This window comes from Lingula anatina, chromosome 6 (assembly GCF_051362555.1).
Source record: "Lingula anatina isolate TDL-2025a chromosome 6, LinAna3.0, whole genome shotgun sequence".
Classification (NCBI taxonomy): domain Eukaryota; kingdom Metazoa; phylum Brachiopoda; class Lingulata; order Lingulida; family Lingulidae; genus Lingula; species Lingula anatina.
Window position 1 is genome coordinate 10,058,116 of NC_141772.1, and position 19,289 is coordinate 10,077,404.

The window sequence follows — 19,289 nt, forward strand, 5'->3', positions numbered from 1 at the left end:
ATAACCCATTAAGATAACCTAGGATAACCTGTAGAGATAACCTAAGATAACATGTTCTCTTATAGAGATAACCTGTTAAGATAACTTAAGATAACCTATAGAGATAACCTGAGATAACCTTTGATCTTATAGAGATAACCCATTTAGATAACCTAAGATAACCTATAGAGATAACCTAAGATAACATGTTCTCTTATAGAGATAACCTGTTAAGATAACTTAAGATAACCTATAGAGATAACCTGAGATAACCTTTGATCTTATAGAGATAACCCATGAAGATAACCTGGGATAACCTATAGAGATAACCTAAGATAACATGTTCTCTTATAGAGATAACCTGTTAAGATAACTTAAGATAACCTATAGAGATAACCTGAGATAACCTTTGATCTTATAGAGATAACCCATGAAGATAACCTGGGATAACCTTTGATCTTATAGAGATAACCCATTAAGATAACCTAGGATAACCTGTAGAGATAACCTAAGATAACATGTTCTCTTATAGAGATAACCTGTTAAGATAACTTAAGATAACCTATAGAGATAACCTGAGATAACCTTTGATCTTATAGAGATAACCCATTAAGATAACCTAAGATAACCTGTAGAGATAACCTAAGATAACATGTTCTCTTATAGAGATAACCTGTTAAGATAACTTAAGATAACCTATAGAGATAACCTGAGATAACCTTTGATCTTATAGAGATAACCCATTAAGATAACCTGGGATAACCTATAGAGATAACCTAAGATAACATGTTCTCTTATAGAGATAACCTGTTAAGATAACTTAAGATAACCTATAGAGATAACCTGAGATAACCTTTGATCTTATAGAGATAACCCATTAAGATAACCTGGGATAACCTATAGAGATAACCTAAGATAACATGTTCTCTTATAGAGATAACCTGTTAAGATAACTTAAGATAACCTATAGAGATAACCTGAGATAACCTTTGATCTCCTAGCGATAACTACAGTAACATAGACGAACAGGTAAAAGAGAAGAAGAAAAAAAAAATTAACTGAACATCACTTAATTACTTGCACAGGGAGTGCAAAACAACAGAAGCGGGTAATTAGTGGTGAAAAACGGTTAATAGTAAAAAAAAGGGAGGTCATGGGGAAGCTACGCGAAATATCTAAATAGAGACCGTAACTTCGATCTAGCAACTACTACAAGTTGAACTTGCTAAAATTAGATAAAGTTTCATTAAATTCAGTTCCAAACTACATAGAAAATGGCTAATGACAGGCGGGTTACCCCCGCGGGGGCACCCTCTAAATAAAATCTAACTCACTGGTACTATAGGCTGTTGATTCTGTCGAGAGGGGAGTCAGCTTTTCGAAGAACCCCCGCTTTGGCTCTGCAGCCCTATTTATAGACTCCGTTACGTCATGCTCGCGCTGCGGTCAAAGGTCGAAGGTCGCGACCTAACAGCATGGCCGCTCTGCATGGAAGTGTCACTAACTTGTGTATTGTAGATTTAGCGCCGTATTTCCATTATTTGGGATTTAAATGAAGAATTAACCTATGGGTTTAGTTGGATAAACTCCAGGACATATGTCTCTAAGGAAAAACGAAGTCTTAGGTAAGATTTAATGTAAAATTATTGAAGAAAAGTAGATTCCGGTCATAGCAGACGATCGTGCAGCACATGTTTACATTGTTTCTAATGATTTTAAATAGCAGATTCGTGGCTCCTGTGACCCCCTTTGTTACACTGCCCCCACCCTTTTAAAATTGATTCTCCTGAATCAAGAACAAGTACTGTAGGTAGATAAACACTATTTTAATAAAGTGAAAACTATATAACAGATGGCCATGAGTACATTTTAAGTTATTGAATATTGTCCGCAAGAGTACTGTCCCTGTATAGTCTGTGAGAAGAGATTCATTTTAAGTCTAAAAAAAAAAAAAAAAAAAAAAAAAAAAAAAAATGATTACACTTTGCCTTAAAAAAAAAATGATTTTAATAGTAATAATAATTCATAAACATCGTCTTAGATAAGCATTGCAGTCAACAAAAGAAATTTCTAACGATCATTCGTCTTCCATCTGGATAAATTGTTTCCTTTTCAGTGAACCTTGTCACCCTGCCATACAGGGTGGCAATGCTTGTGTCTGACTGATCTACACGTGCAGCAAGTGACTTCCTGGCAGGCATTGGTGTACTCTCACCATCCTCCACGTCCACGTCCTCGTCCGATGACCAACCTCCTGTTGGGGGCTCTGGCGTCATGTTCAGCCTGATACCCTTCCCACCTGTTGTCGGGCGTGGAGCTTTCCTTGGGGGCTCTTCTGCTGGTGTTTCCTCAAGGAGGGAGGCTTCCTCTTCCCTCCCCACCATTACCTGCACTGGCTGGTGACGGGCCTGTTGATGTTTCATCAATTCGCTTTCTGTGGTATAAGACCTGTCGCAATTCTTCTCCATGCACTTATACGTTTCGTGCATGGCCACTTCATGCCTCCTGCGGTTCGATCTTGAGGAAAAATGTAAACTGCAGTACTTGCATTTCTGACCTGGCATCACTAAAATAAAGGTGGATTTATCATTCATTTCATTTTATGCGTTCATAAGATTTTTTTTTTTTTTTTTTTCGTGACCTTCAGCACAGATAAGGGGGTAGGTTATTCAGTGATTAGTAAAAAAAAAACAAACAAAAAAAAAAACAAACAATTCTGCCAAATTCCTTAATAAATTTGAATAAAATTAAGTGGATGCGGAAACTCTCACTCCTCCCCTTTCAGTGGCCTGGCTGCCTGACCTTTGGACAGCTCGCCTCGCCCTCCACTCTCAGGGGAGCTGAGAGCTTTGAGCAACTTGAGCCAGCCGAGACAGAGTGCCACCGTCTGGGAAGGAATAGGGAGATCCATACATCACACCTGTAATCTTCTACTGGCAGTAGGGTTTCAAATTGTCGTAGTGGACGACACGAAATTTGTTGCGATTTAGTCTAATTCGATAGATCAAATCCGAAATTCTCTCTAAAATTTCAAAAGGGCCAGACCACTTCTGCTGTAACTTCGGGCTGAAGCCTTTCTTCTTGGAAAAATCGTAATACCACACTTTATCTCCCACTTCATATTTCTGACCATGGACACGGAGGTCGTAGTTACGCTTCTGGATTTGAGCACTTTTCTTCAACTTTTCTCCTGCACGCTGCCACACTGTAGCTAGATTCTCCCGTAATTGGCGTGCGTAGTTCGTTTGCAGTTGATTCATAGGTGGTTCCTCTATCATCAGGTGAACTGGCAGATCTACTTCTCTGCCCAGCATAAGCATATTGGGTGTCTCTCCCGTAGATTCATGCCGGGAACTTCGATAAGCCATCAGATAAAGAGGAATTCTCGTGTCCCAATCTTTCTGCTGCTGTTCAGGTGCCAGCATTTTTGAGATTCCTGCCAAGAGAGTACGATTAAATCTCTCAACCAAGCCATCGGACTTAGGGTTGAAAGGCGTGGTTCTCGTTTTGTTGATTCCCATAATTTGACAAATTTCCTGAAAAACATTTGACTCAAAATTTCTTCCCTGGTCTGAGTGTATTGAAGTAGGAGTTCCAAATCTGCTTATCACTTCTTCTACTAGCTTTGACGCCACTGTGTCTGCCTCTTGGTTTGGTAATGGAAAAGCCTCCACCCATTTTGTAAAATAGTCGCACACAACTAGGATAACCCGATTTCCCCTATGTGTTTCTGGAAAAGGACCAAGGATATCTACTCCTAAACGTTCCATTGGTGCTCCCACCAGAGATTGCTGCAGAGATCCTCTAAATCTTTTGCCCGTCGATTGATGGGCCTGACACTGCTCACAAGATCGGCACCAGGAATGCACATCGGCAGTTATCCCCGACCACCAGTACCTTTCTTGTATGCGCCCAAGTGTTCTTTTCTCGCCCAAGTGGCCCGCTGTTGGATCGGAGTGACAGCCTTTCAGAATTTCATCCCTGAATACTCTTGGAATAATAATCAAGCTTCGCTCTATCTTCCCATCATTGGACTGCTCCTGAGTACATAATACTTCAGTCTCGAGTTTTAACTGTTCCCACTTACTAAAGTAATGTTTTGTGGCTGCCGTCCATGGGCTGACGCCGTACGCTGGTGGTTCAGCACTTTCTCTCAAAGCTTTGACAACAGGTGCAATGTCAGGGTCCCTTTCCTGCTCTGCTTTAATGTTTTCTAGCGAAATCTCAGGGCGAAGAGAGATTGTTCTTACGAATCCCGGTTCTTGGTATAGGTGATTCTTCTTCACCCACCGTCTCTTCAGTATTTTGCCTTGTTGTTCCTCCTCCTCAGGTCTTCCACATTGGTGACAGGGTTTTCTGGAAAGACCATCTGCGTTTCCGTGACTCCTCCCGGCTCTGTGTTCCAATCTGGGTTGGTATTCCTCTACTACCTGGATCCAACGTGCTAACTGACCTTCGGCGTCTTTCATACGTAAAAGCCAAGTCAATGCGGCATGGTCGGTTCTGAGGGTGAAATCTTGTCCATACAGATATTGCCGAAAATGTTTCATAAAGTGGACAGCTGCGAGAAATTCTTTCCTGGTTACACAATAGTTTCTTTCAGCTTTTCCTAAAGCTTTGCTGGCATAAGCAATGACCTTTTCTTGCCCGTCTTGAACTTGTGACAGGACAGCTCCAATTCCACAATTACTTGCGTCGGTGTCTAAAATAAACTTCCCCTCGGCCCTTGGATATGCCAGAATCGGAGAACGCGTCAACTTATTTTTCAACTCTTGAAAAGCTTCTTCACTTTCCTGTGTCCATCGGAACTGGTCTCCCTTCTCGGTTAACTTGTGAAGTGGCCTTGCTATCTTGGCAAACCCTCGTATGAATCTTCGGTAGTATGATGCTAACCCTAGGAAACTTCTTACTTCTGTGACTGTCTTGGGTACCACCCAATCTTTGACTGCCTGAATCTTCTCGGGATCCGTCTGTATTCCCTCTGCGGATACTATATGGCCCAGGTAGGTAACTTCTTTTTGAAAGAAATGACACTTATTAGGCTTGAGTTTTAACTTTGCTTCGCGCAATCTTCCAAACACCTCTCGAAGACGCCCAAGTTCCTCTTCAAAAGTCTTCCCATATACAATGACATCGTCTAAGTAGACTAACAGCGTCTGCCAGTGTAACCCTGATAAAATTCTCTCCATAAGGCGTTCGAACGTTGCAGGAGCATTGCAAAGCCCAAACGGCATAACCCGCCATTGGTATAGTCTGCCACGGACTGTGAATGCTGACTTCTCCTTAGCTTCTTTATCGAGTTCCACTTGCCAATATCCACTGGCGAGGTCAGCTGTAGAAAACCAGATAGCACCAGAGAGGGCATCAAGGGTGTCATCTATGCGTGGAAGTGGATACGAGTCTTTAATCGTGACGGCATTTAGTTTACGATAATCTACACAAAATCTGGTGGACCCATCTTTCTTCTTCACTAGTACGATAGGCGAAGCCCAGGGACTGTAGGAAGGTTCAATGACACCTTGTTTCAACATTGTCTTCACATGTTCTGCTGCTTCTTCTATTTGCTTGTTAGGAAGGCGACGATAAGGTTGTCGGATCGGAGTGGCATTCCCTGTGTCTATACTGTGTTTAACTACGTCGGTTCTTCCTAAGTCCATGTCCCCTTCTGCGAAGATGTCTTGGAATTCAGTCAGTAGCTGCTTTACGTCTTCTTTTTCTGCTTCACTTAAATGCTTGCAACTTCTACGCCAAATATCGTGCAAAAACTCTGGTAAGTCAGGCGTTGCTGGTGACTTGTTCACAGATCTGATCCACGTGCCTGTGGAACAGGGTGGCAGGGATTGTACTTCCTCCGCTTCAGTGACTGTTCCTACTGTAGTTCCTTGGTAGAGTGTTATAGGATCCGGGCCCGGATTATAAACTTTAACTGGTAATGGCTCTGTAGACAAGTCGAGGAATGCCCTGGCCACAAGCAATCCTCTACCTGCAATTTTGTCCGGTCTGGTATTTTCGATGATTCCACTCATACTTCTGCCCGGTTGGTCTGATGAGAACAGCTCACCTTCTACTACCACTTCATTTCCAGGTGGCACTAAAGTGTTATGCTTTACTTTCACAGCAGCAATAAAAGGGGTTGCTTCTTTATTCACGCAAGGGATCTTCTGACCCTCACAGGAGATCTGGAAACCATTAAAGTCAAGAACACTTCCTTTCTGTAATAAAAAGTCAATGCCTAGGATTCCATCATACGGAACTTCTGCCACTATCACCTTCTTCTGGGTTATAGTTTGGCCCACCTGTAAGTCTACCCATGCTTGACCATACACTGGCAGGGGTTTTCCATCAGCCTGGTAAACAACTTCATTTAGATTCTCCAAGGTCGGTCTTCTGTAACTCTCTATGGCTTGGTAACTTTTCAATGAGATGATGGTGTCTGTGGCTCCAGTATCAACTAGTAACGTAACAGGAACACTAAAAATTTTAGCAACAACAAACAAACCCTTATTAACATCTGAAGCCGGAATTCTCCCATTATGTACATCACCATCATCTTCATTGGGGACCTTTACTGCTTTCTTGGCCTTGTCTCGGTCCACTGACGTGACCAGGTTCCGTTTCCCTGGTGTGGCTCAGTTCTGCAGTCTCTGGCGTAGTGACCTTTGTTTCCACATTGATAGCAAGTGGCTTCTTTTCTGTACCCCTGGTTAACTGTGCGTCTCTCTAGTTCAGCCTTCAGCTTCTTCACTTCCTGTTCCAACTGTTTCACTTTTTCATCTTCACAGGGTTCTGCAGACGTCACACGTACTTGTCTTCTCATATGACTTTTCTCTCCTATTCTTTCAGCCTCCAGGAAAGACTCCATTCCTGCAGCGGCTCGTATTGCGTCCTCTAGACTTCTACATTGCGCCTGGAAAATTCTGCTCCTTAGGTCCCTATCGTCCACAGCGTCTTGGAAATGGATTCGTGCCAGCCTATCTTGTGACTCTCTATTCAACTCTGGATACGCCAGGGCTGTCAATCTCTTAATGGCCTGGCCCAATTCTCTCAAGGTTTCGTTAGGCCTCCTCCTCCTATTTCTTAACTCGGCCACGTAAAGCTCTGCTCCACGTCCAGGTCCAAACTGGTGAGCTAGAAGATGAACTAACTGGCGGTATGAGACCATTCTTCCATCTTCCTGTGCGTCACTCAACGTCGCCTGAGCAGTTCCTCGTAGGCTGGCTGCTAGAAAGCTCGCTTTCTCCTCCTCATCCCAGCCATTTATTCTGGCACAGCTCTCAAAGTGACAGTAATAATCGGCCCATGGTGTATTTCCTTCATAGCGGTCAGGGACATAGCTGGGCCTTCTTCCATAGTTTAGGCCGGACCCTGCTCTCGGTAGACCCGGGGAAGCTAGAAATCGCCTTATAACCTGGGGACTCTCCTCTGTCACCACTTCATCTTCAGCTATGGTGCTGGCACTGGACCCCACTGGTGCTCCTTCCCGTGGAGTGGCTTCTCTCAGGTTTAGGATTACTTCTGATTCTTTAGACTCACTCGCCATATCTGCATCCTCGCGCTTCCCATTGGTCGCCATCTTCCTCTTAAACAATGAAATATAAATGGTCATTAATTTTGCCAAAAGTTGAAATAAATCTAGCCTCAATTCTGGGGGTGATTTTCTGAAGGACTTTCCCACTGTTTTTCTGAAAGACGATCCCACCGCTGCCACCATTGTAACGCGAGGGGTCGGGCCCGAGCGACGGCGACACCCATGCGCGGCGTGGGAACTTGGATGTTTCTTAGGGAAAGTATATCCCTGTCCTTCAGAAATAAAGAGGCAGATTTATGTTTTAATAAATTTTACTAAACGGATAAATCGACCATAAAATTCTCAAGTCAGTGGTGACTATCACATGACTTATTGTCATAAATGTCTATAAAATTGAGAAGTTGGCGTTGCGCGTAGTGTGAGATGACATCTGAGATGGAGTCGACCTCGTTGACCGCACTGCGTTGGATGGCATCGTTAATGGAATCGGGTAGCGTGCGATGACATCAGGCATCTCTAGTAGTAACCATGTGTAGGACGGCCTCGTTGACGGTTCGCGTTAGATGACATCGTTGATGGAATTGGGTAGCGTGCGATGACATCTGGCATCTCTGGTGGTAACCATGCGTAGGACGGCCTCGTTGACGGTTCGCGTTAGATGACATCGTTGATGGAATTGGGAAGCGTGCGATGACATCTGGCATCTGTAGTGGTAACCATGTGTAGGACGGCCTCGTTGACGGTTCGCGTTAGATGACATCGTTGATGGAATTGGGTAGCGTGCGATGACATCTGGCATCTCTAGTGGTAACCATGCGTAGGACGGCCTCGTTGACGGTTCTCGTTAGATGACATCGTTGATGGAATTGGGAAGCGTGCGATGACATCTGGCATCTGTAGTGGTAACCATGCGTAGGACGACCTCGTTGACGGCACCGCGTAGATGGCATCGTTGATGGAATTGGGTAGCGTGCGACGACATCTGGCATCTCTAGTGGTAACTAAGCGAAGGACGACCTCGTTGGCGGTTCGCGTTAGATGGCACCGTTGATGGAATTGGGAAGTGTGCGACGACATCTGGTGTCTCTGGTGGTAACTACGAAAAGGACGGCCTCGCTGACGGCACCGCGTTGGATGGCATCGTTGATGGACGTCGTTGACCCTCACTTTGTTTCTTCTTGGTATCAGCTGGCTGAATAAGGTATCTGGTGTTCCCAATGGGATAACTAAGGAAACTAAAATAAAAACTACCCCCAAGTCTCATGGAGGATTTCACCGCGCACTTGGACTGGAACATCATCAACAGCACCAAGTTGACGTCTGCGCCGATGGCGCCCCGGACCCGTACGGCCTTTCACCCGAGGATGAGATGTGCACTTCTCTTCGCCATCAAAACCAGCAGCAACCTTGGCCAGGAACCTGTCAACTGCACCCCAAGGTCTTGGCCAGGAACTTGTCAACTGCAGCCAAGGGACCAATTCCTACATGCTGGAACCCCTCCTCACCAGGAAAAACACCTCCATATTCAGTCAGCCAACTGTCCACTTAAAAACTTAATAATGGCTAGGAGCACTTATATTAAAGAGAGGGTGCTGCCCTCTAAAAACTCACTGATCTAACTTTGTAAAACCATAGCTAAATAAGCTTGCCAATCACCTTATTTGTTAAAAGCATAAACCACTTGACTTAGGTAACTTAACGAATTCTCTGACCTTAGGCTTAGCACTTTATTAAAGAGAGGGTGCCACTCTCTGAAAAGCTCACAAATCCAACCTTGTATGACCATAGTTACATAAGCTTGCCAGTCGCCTTACTTGATAAAGACATTAACTTGGCGGTATAAGTCCACCCTTCTAATTAGGTAACTTAATGAATTCTCTGACCTTAGCACTTTATTAAAGAGAGGGTGCCACTCTCTGAAAAGATCACAAATCTAACCTTGTATGACCATAGTTAAATAAGCTTGCCAGTCGCCTTACTTGTTTAAAACTCAGAAACTAGTGGTAATTAATCTAACGAGCAAATGTCGGTAAATTTTAAATGACCCAAACATTAAAGATAATCGGTTTCCATATAGTAATAACCCCTTAAGGTAACTCGAGATAACTTGTCCTCTTATAGAGATAACCCCTTAAGATAACTTAAGATAACCTACAGAGATAACCTAAGATAAGCTTTGATCTCATAGAGATAACCCATTAAGATAACCTGAGATAACCTAGGATAACATGTTCTCTTATAGAGATAACCTGTAAAGATAACTTAAGATAACCTATAGAGATAACCTGAGATAACCTTTGATCTTATAGAGATAACCCATGAAGATAACCTGGGATAACCTATAGAGATAACCTAAGATAACATGTTCTCTTATAGAGATAACCTGTTAAGATAACTTAAGATAACCTATAGAGATAACCTGAGATAACCTTTGATCTTATAGAGATAACCCATGAAGATAACCTGGGATAACCTTTGATCTTATAGAGATAACCCATTAAGATAACCTAGGATAACCTGTAGAGATAACCTAAGATAACATGTTCTCTTATAGAGATAACCTGTTAAGATAACTTAAGATAACCTATAGAGATAACCTGAGATAACCTTTGATCTTATAGAGATAACCCATTTAGATAACCTAAGATAACCTATAGAGATAACCTAAGATAACATGTTCTCTTATAGAGATAACCTGTTAAGATAACTTAAGATAACCTATAGAGATAACCTGAGATAACCTTTGATCTTATAGAGATAACCCATGAAGATAACCTGGGATAACCTATAGAGATAACCTAAGATAACATGTTCTCTTATAGAGATAACCTGTTAAGATAACTTAAGATAACCTATAGAGATAACCTGAGATAACCTTTGATCTTATAGAGATAACCCATGAAGATAACCTGGGATAACCTTTGATCTTATAGAGATAACCCATTAAGATAACCTAGGATAACCTGTAGAGATAACCTAAGATAACATGTTCTCTTATAGAGATAACCTGTTAAGATAACTTAAGATAACCTATAGAGATAACCGGAGATAACCTTTGATCTTATAGAGATAACCCATTAAGATAACCTAAGATAACATGTTCTCTTATAGAGATAACCTGTTAAGATAACTTAAGATAACCTACAGAGATAACCTGAGATAACCTTTGATCTTATAGAGATAACCCATGAAGATAACCTAGGATAACCTGTAGAGATAACCTAAGATAACATGTTCTCTTATAGAGATAACCTGTTAAGATAACTTAAGATAACCTATAGAGATAACCTGAGATAACCTTTGATCTTATAGAGATAACCCATTAAGATAACCTGGGATAACCTATAGAGATAACCTAAGATAACATGTTCTCTTATAGAGATAACCTGTTAAGATAACTTAAGATAACCTATAGAGATAACCTGAGATAACCTTTGATCTTATAGAGATAACCCATGAAGATAACCTAGGATAACCTGTAGAGATAACCTAAGATAACATGTTCTCTTATAGAGATAACCTGTTAAGATAACTTAAGATAACCTATAGAGATAACCTGAGATAACCTTTGATCTTATAGAGATAACCCATTAAGATAACCTGGGATAACCTATAGAGATAACCTAAGATAACATGTTCTCTTATAGAGATAACCTGTTAAGATAACTTAAGATAACCTATAGAGATAACCTGAGATAACCTTTGATCTCCTAGCGATAACTACAGTAACATAGACGAACAGGTAAAAGAGAAGAAGAAAAAAAAAATTAACTGAACATCACTTAATTACTTGCACAGGGAGTGCAAAACAACAGAAGCGGGTAATTAGTGGTGAAAAACGGTTAATAGTAAAAAAAAGGGAGGTCATGGGGAAGCTACGCGAAATATCTAAATAGAGACCGTAACTTCGATCTAGCAACTACTACAAGTTGAACTTGCTAAAATTAGATAAAGTTTCATTAAATTCAGTTCCAAACTACATAGAAAATGGCTAATGACAGGCGGGTTACCCCCGCGGGGGCACCCTCTAAATAAAATCTAACTCACTGGTACTATAGGCTGTTGATTCTGTCGAGAGGGGAGTCAGCTTTTCGAAGAACCCCCGCTTTGGCTCTGCAGCCCTATTTATAGACTCCGTTACGTCATGCTCGCGCTGCGGTCAAAGGTCGAAGGTCGCGACCTAACAGCATGGCCGCTCTGCATGGAAGTGTCACTAACTTGTGTATTGTAGATTTAGCGCGGTATTTCCATTATTTGGGATTTAAATGAAGAATTAACCTATGGGTTTAGTTGGATAAACTCCAGGACATATGTCTCTAAGGAAAAACGAAGTCTTAGGTAAGATTTAATGTAAAATTATTGAAGAAAAGTAGATTCCGGTCATAGCAGACGATCGTGCAGCACATGTTTACATTGTTTCTAATGATTTTAAATAGCAGATTCGTGGCTCCTGTGACCCCCTTTGTTACAATATTTACGGCAATGGAAAATGTGGCACTGGCAAAAGTGGGTCTAGGTGCGTGGACCTGCCGCACAGGTGTCCCCAACATTAACCGCTGCCAGAGAATCCCGAAGCATTAAACTACACAACCTGTAGATATTTGAAATTTGGCCAAAGTTAAGTAAATGAGGCTTTATTAGATTTGGGTAGAAATAGAGAGGAATGTCCAGTGACATGCCAAACCCCTAAGTTTAAGTCTTGGCCTTTGACACCTGTAACGCACCCCTTAGTCAAGAATCTGAACAAATCAACGTTGGGCAGGTATGCTTTGTTTTCTACTGGCGCTTTTGTGATTTTATCAACTTGATTGTCCAGTGCCAGACCTTTTGTTCCCAGGTACTAGTAGCAAACTTTATCAGATAACAATCTGACACTAACCACGCTGTACTAACAGCGCCGTAAACCCAGTTATCAATGCTGTCATCTTTACCTGTATCTCTATCGGTATTATACCAGTGGTACGTCCGATATATATATCAGTAAGGAAATATGCTGTGATGCTTATATTTATTTGTAATACGTTAGCATCAGCCTGTTCATAAAAACTTGGAACCTTTCAGTATTATTACACAATAACAGTATATTGACATCATGGGAGTTGTTATGATTAAATGCTTAGAAGAAATAATAAAAACAGATTACGTAAAATAAAAAATGAATTAATTTTATTTGAGTTATTTTTTTTCAAACCAATTAATTATCAAACATGAATATTATTTTCAGAAACATCAACATATATTACTGCATTATAAATCTGCTGGTACACAGATCTACAGTTCTAAAATGCAAATACCAAGTACCTTTCACACACAAACGATGACATGTAAATAGTCATATGTATAAAGTAGTAAAAATTTCACAAAATGTGTGTAGGCAAGATATTTCTACAAGTAACCTCATTAATCAGTCAGGAAACTTCATAATGCCCTCAATAAATGTAGAAATTTGAGCAAGAGAAATTCTACATACATGTGTACAGGCATGACAGATTTACCATATATTGCCACCAACCTTAAACTGAATGGGCATTTTAAAGAACAAAGTGAGTTAAAAATGAATAAGTAATAAAAAACAGATACTGTCATTCTTAACACTGAAAAACAATGGCACCTTGCAGCCTTCACTGCCTCACTATTTGCAAACAATGTTCTAGTCACTGTCACTGTGTACTTTTGATGAGGCATAGATGCAAGGATAACTCCTTTGAATTATATTGTGGAGGTCTTTTTTGTCATCAATCTGACACATATAACCTGAATGTACATATTGCAATTCACACCGCAGCGGCTTGTCTTAGTAAGGACTCAGCCAGTTGAAAACTTGTGGCACAGTTTCAGGGACAGGATCACACAAACTACCCTTGCAGTGATGATGGATCTACTAGTACATTATCTGTGTCTTGTCCACCTAGTTTCTCTAATACTATTTCCCCTGATCTATGCTCACATCAATCTCTACAGCTTTACCAACTTCTACGCAGTTTTTGCATCTGAAAGTATAAAGCAAAAATGTAATAAAGCACTATCAATTTACTTGTTATATATTTATATTTCAGGGTGAGAGAAAAAAGGCAGAAACCGCATATCATAATCAATATAATTGAAAATCAAATATGTATAATCAAATAGCTTTAATTGCACATACTAGTGATGATTCAATCTTTTAAAATTCAGCATGAATTTTGACTCTCTCTTGTTAAAGCATGGCCACTTTATCAAAATGTGCTTGATCAAATAATAATAATGGTAATAATAATAACCTGCACACATAAATGTAATGGTCAACTGGCACAAAAATGAGTTGATATGTACTTGGCAGCCTGAGAAATAATATCAGGTATTAATTTGAGCAGCAATAATAGCAATAATACCACAGAGTTATCAACGACACAAGCATATGATATGGTGTTATATAGCAAAATTTCATGCATAACTTGCTGTAGCCGTGTCCTCCTCAAACTATCGTGCACATCAGCTTTTGATTTTCAATGTCATCAAAATGTTACATTGTTGTTGGTAAGATCTATGTATCTGCTATTCAAATAGTATCGTTTGGAGAATAACTAAAAATTTTAATTATGCTTTTGCAACACGAAATTATCATTAACTTTGCCGGTTCACGTGTAGGCCCCTACACAGTACCTTGCTATCAATGCTGCTCTTTTCTCCCCAACTCGCCACTGACATGCTAACCACATCGTTCCAAAACAAAGTTGGCATGATCCTTTACTTTTGGTGTTGGCAGTTTCGCCCCGGGAACATCGTCTTCGGTTAAAAACAACGTATCGTATTCACCCATCTTTGCATTGCTCCTGTACAAAATGTCCGCTTGCTGCCCCCCAAGGGAAAAATCGTAGCACGTGGGTAGTAACGCAAGACCTGTGACGTATAATGCGCGCGACCTTATTGGGCACAGCAGAAGTTTATGGGTCAGCATTAACTACGTAAGGGTTAAAAAAAAATTGACTGTCTTTTGTGGAAAGCTGGCTGTTAAAGTAGAGACTAGACGTCTCTTTATGGAAAGTCTGTTACACAATACTGCTTTATTTTTCAGTAGATTTTGTGCATGTATGTTTTTTTTTAAAATACTTTACCTTCTCAAAAGACTCTTTTCTTGTGTCTCTATGCTGCTGCTGTCATCTGTAAGAAAATTAAAGACAAACTACAGTTAGACATTGCTGATGATTATGTTGCTTGAGACCATGACCTCTGACATTGTGATCCTTCCCATGAGGCATTGGTTATAATGGTTCTGATGTTAAGTAAAGTTTAATGTAATGAACATGTGAATATTGTGTTGTTGTTCCACATACACAGTTGCGCTATCTGGTCCATACCAAACTGGAACCAAGATCAAAAGACATACCACATGTAATGAGTGTTAACATAGTACGTACTTACAGCTCTGTAGAAAACATGTCTTTTGTCTAAACAAGTAACAAAGACAAAACACAGTAACAAGGCAGCAAAGCTGTCAAATGTACAGACAAAAAGCAGAAAAAAATAATGCACAAAATAGCTAACTGTCAATTCTGATGCAAAAATACATTACGATTAAAGCAATAATAACTCTTCCTTTGAGATTCAAAATTCCGCAAGAAATACATTCTAAACAACACATGGAAATATATTATATTGCATTTCACCAATAAAACGGCTGTTATTGTAGTAAAACTAATAACTGTCCTTGTCAATAGGGCTTTTGTTGCCTTTCTTCCCGGTCGTCAAGGCATCCATTGCCAAGGATGTTGGCGCATCACGCGGATTCTCACGTGCATTCGAGACCAAATTAACATGTGGCGGGATAAGATATAGCAAGCGCATGACACAATCCTCGGACATAAGTTGCGAGTTTTTGTACAGTGTGTCGGATGATAAAAAGCCCAGAACTGCACACATTGTAGATATAAATGCATTCTGAGCAATAAGACGATTATATTGTATGAATCTTATTTTATTGTAATAAAGTGTTGTTGTTGTCTGCTTTTCTCGCGGTTTTAAGTAGGTCATCAGAAAACCCCGCTCAATATCGCGTGACTTGCAATGTGAGAGTGCTCAGTCACTCAGAGATTTTAACAAAAAACCAAGCGTTTAGGAAAAAAACCCTGGACTAACTTTGAATGCAGGAATGGGGTCGTTGACCATTGGTAAGTACCGGAAAATTGCCGTTTACGCCAGGAAAATCCAATTTTTGGCCAAAATGAAGAGTTATTATGACTTTAAGCAAAGTTAACATCAAATTTTCGATGTATGTAAAATTTGTAACTAACATATAAGGCTTCAGGCCCATGAAAATTCAAGTGCATACTTTGAAAGTGCCAGAAATAGAAAATGAAAATTTCATACATTTAAGAAAAATAATAACCCAATGAAACTGGTTTTCCAATTTGACCTCTATATCAATCTATGAACCATTCTTTTAAGTTACAAAATAATAAGTAACACAGTTTTCCTTTCACAACATTTGAGGTGGCAGTGCACAAAGTAGGTTTTTTAACAATTTTAATGCAATATTACATAATGATTAACAGCATAATCAACACCAATTTTTAATTACCTTCTATAGAAAACACTGACTTTCAGAAAATGTAAATACCATTCCGCTTAATGTCTGTTGTCCCACAGTGAAAATCCCAATATGTGAAAAATAAAAAATTCACAAAGAACTAAAGAGCTTCCAGAAAAAAGAATACGATCACATTGTTTTTTCAACTCAAGCTACACATGAGGCCCATGAATATTTTCAGAATATTTGAGAATCTTGAGTAACATGGTTTTCCCTTAATGGTCATCATGGCGGCAGTGTCCAAAATAGCATTTTTGTCATTTTTGATGCAACATTACATAATTCTAAACAGCATAATGGCCATCAATTTTTAATATTAAAATTAAATTAGCATCGATATTCAGAAAATGTGACTAGCAGAAGTCCTCAAGCCCATGGAGGTTCAAAGTCAAACCTTGAAAATGCCAATTATCATGTTATCGCTGTTGCATATGTCATGCTCCTTTATAAATAATTTATGTGTAACCTTGCTTATGCATAATTAATGTTGTAAAACAGTACATGCTAAGAGAAGGTAACAATACTTGCTAAGAGAAGGTAACAATTAAAGATTCGGAATACAAAAATATTTCCTCATATGTGATGTATAAGAAGCTGGGCTACCAGCAGGTGAGGGTGAAGAATAAAGGGCTCTAACCGAGGAGATCTCTACACTTAGACCTAAATTAGATATTGCGTGGGGTGATGTCCATTGACCAATGTGACAACTGGGTTCGGCTTCACCCTCCCCACATCAATAGAACTCGGTGTACTTACCCAATGGAGCTTAAAGAACATCACCCAAAAACCGTTCGATACCCATTTGGTAGCCTTACACCATGGCTACATTCACTACATACCAATCCACAAAAATTGATTCTGTTTTAACCGCCTGTATTGTGTGTACCATGTATATAAATATATAATTAATTTTCTTGTAAATATTAGAAAGCATTCATCCATACGAGATAGATAATTCCGCTTGCCCGGACATTGCCTCTCTGTCAATCCCGGAGTCTCAGGATCCTCCTCTGTATTTATTTAGATATTAATAAGATGCATATTATGATATAACCTATCATCTTATAGTCTTCATAGTGTATTGTATGGTAGTGTAATGTGTTGAATGATAGTAACTGCATTGTTTATATAATATCTTTTGTACTGTATTCTATTTTTCATAAATTATACAGTAATTTAGTGCATTGTTTATAGTCTTTCATAGTGTATTGCACTGTAGTGTTATGTGTTGAATGATAGTTACTGCATTGATTATATAATATCTCGTTATACTGTATTGTATTTGTCATAAATCACATAGTAATGTAGTGCATTGTATTGTATAGTGTTAGTTTCGGGGCACAAAAACCTAAGTGCCGGGGGGAGCCCTGTCATGCTCCTTTATAAATAATTAATGTGTAACTTTCCTTATGCATAATTACCGTATGTATAATTAATGTGTAACCTTGCTTATGCATAATTAATGTTGTAAAACAGTACATGCTAACAGAAGGTAACAATACTTGCTAAGAGAAGGTAGCAATTAAAGATTCGGAATACAAAAATATTTCCTCATATGTGATGTATAAGAAGCTGGGCTACCAGCAGGTGAGGGTGAAGAATAAAGGGCTCTAACCGAGGAGATCTCTAGTTGTTGTTTCTGACTGTGAAACATATATGCTGAAAAAAAATAAAAAAATAATAATAATAAAAAACAGCATAACTTTTAAGAAAATGGCTTGATCATGCTGATTTGCAAACTTGAACATTCATCAGTTCTGTAAGTTTCATGCCAAAAGGTAAAAAGGTTTTCCACTTCTTGTGTTATCAGCGGAAGTGCACATTGACGTCGATGCCCATGATGTCGACAATGACAGACGCATGTGACAGCTGTATGTACAGACATATCTGTGTCTGTACATAGAAAGATAAATTAAACGGTAACTGCCACAAACTAAAGATAATTTTAAATTGGCATTTGATCCACGAAGAGACCATTACAATTGAAGTTCTGCTACAGAGCACTTCAACATAACATTATTGATCACTCTAAAATTTTTACCTAGACTGTTGTTTTGATATTATATCCTACTTTAAAGAAAGAAAACTTTAACGTAATTGAATACTTATAAACATATGGTTTGATTAATTTAATTGTACCACCAGCGTTAGCGCTGGCGGTATACATGGTTTTAGTCCCGTCCGGTCTGTTCCGCCGGCTCCGCCGGCTCCTGCGACTCCGCCGGCTCCGCCGCCATGTTACCGTTACCGCTTCTCCTCCTAGACGGTAAGGGCCCCCATACCCATCTCTTGGATTTAGGTCACCTATAATCTCAACTCGTTCCACGTAAAATTTGGGCTTTGTCGGTATTGGGGTCTAGGTGTGGCACTCATTGCAATGCACCCTTGTCCAAAAATGGCAAAATTAAATGCTAATTATCTACCCTACGGAAGGAATTATGGGAAAAATTTCTACAGACGGCTTTCCAAAAGTCATATGTGTAGATTTCAAATATGCCCTTGGATTTGACCTTTGACCTTTATTTCAAGGTCAAACGGGCAAAAATTTTCAAAAAAATGAATTTTTTTACGAAAAAAAATTTATGTGCGCTGTTATTCAGACACCACACAGACTTAACCAATAATATTATTGGAAAATGTTACCCTTCAGGTCATCTTTCATCTGTGTGAATTTGGGGTCAAACGGTGCATTTTCACGGGTGTAGCGGCCATAAGATACCGAAACTGAAAACTGTCTCTAATTCGGGAACCGTTAATGCTAGAGACCCATTCTTTTTTGCATTTTGTAGAGCATGTAAAGCCCAACACTGGAGGTGGTCTCCGTTTTTTTGTATTCCATACGGTTTTTGAGTTACGCTGTACCAAAAAGTACATATTGGTGGTGAAAGCAAAATGTGCAGTACGGTAATGGATAATAAATTTTGAACTCTGGAAAAACTAGAGGATCAGAGAGGCGATACCGCCTCCGAATATTGTACCACCAGCTGGAGCAAGCGCATTCGTATAGACCCCCACATACACAAAATAAGGGACACAGCCACCAGTTTTGTGCTTGACAAGCTGTAAAAATGCAATCAACAAGAATTTTTAAACTATTGCAAAAAACATATATGGTACAATCAAATTTAAGTTCTTCGTAAGGTAGGTCAAGGGTCAATTTCAAGGTCACAGTAAATTGCCAGTATATGACTTCATATTCAAGTTCAAGAATAACTA

At 39.7% G+C, this 19,289-nt stretch overlaps 2 protein-coding genes across 6 annotated transcripts in view; both read right to left on the reverse strand.

The window, feature by feature from the left end:
- The window catches only part of LOC106162479 (uncharacterized), a 135,701-nt gene that overhangs the window by 49,127 nt on the left and 67,285 nt on the right, over window positions 1-19,289 (reverse strand). For all 3 annotated transcript variants that reach the window (XM_087014717.1, XM_087014716.1, XM_087014718.1), the window contains one exon: window positions 14,602-14,647. In XM_087014717.1, the coding sequence (XP_086870843.1) occupies window positions 14,602-14,647 (46 nt within the window). The remainder of the gene's footprint in view (window positions 1-14,601; window positions 14,648-19,289) is intronic.
- Window positions 1,951-14,583, reverse strand: LOC106177914 (uncharacterized). Of its 3 annotated transcripts, none has more exons than XM_087014719.1 (3): window positions 14,150-14,583; window positions 11,555-13,497; window positions 1,951-2,545 (listed from the first exon to the last, which is right to left on the reverse strand). In XM_087014719.1, coding segments are annotated over exons 2-3 (513 nt in total). In that variant the 5' UTR covers window positions 11,556-13,497; window positions 14,150-14,583; the 3' UTR covers window positions 1,951-2,033. The 3 variants fall into 3 exon arrangements, with proteins under 3 accessions (XP_086870845.1, XP_086870847.1, XP_086870846.1); XM_087014721.1 differs by lacking the exon at window positions 14,150-14,583 and adding an exon at window positions 13,768-14,138; XM_087014720.1 differs by lacking the exon at window positions 14,150-14,583 and having other exon boundaries at window positions 11,555-13,746.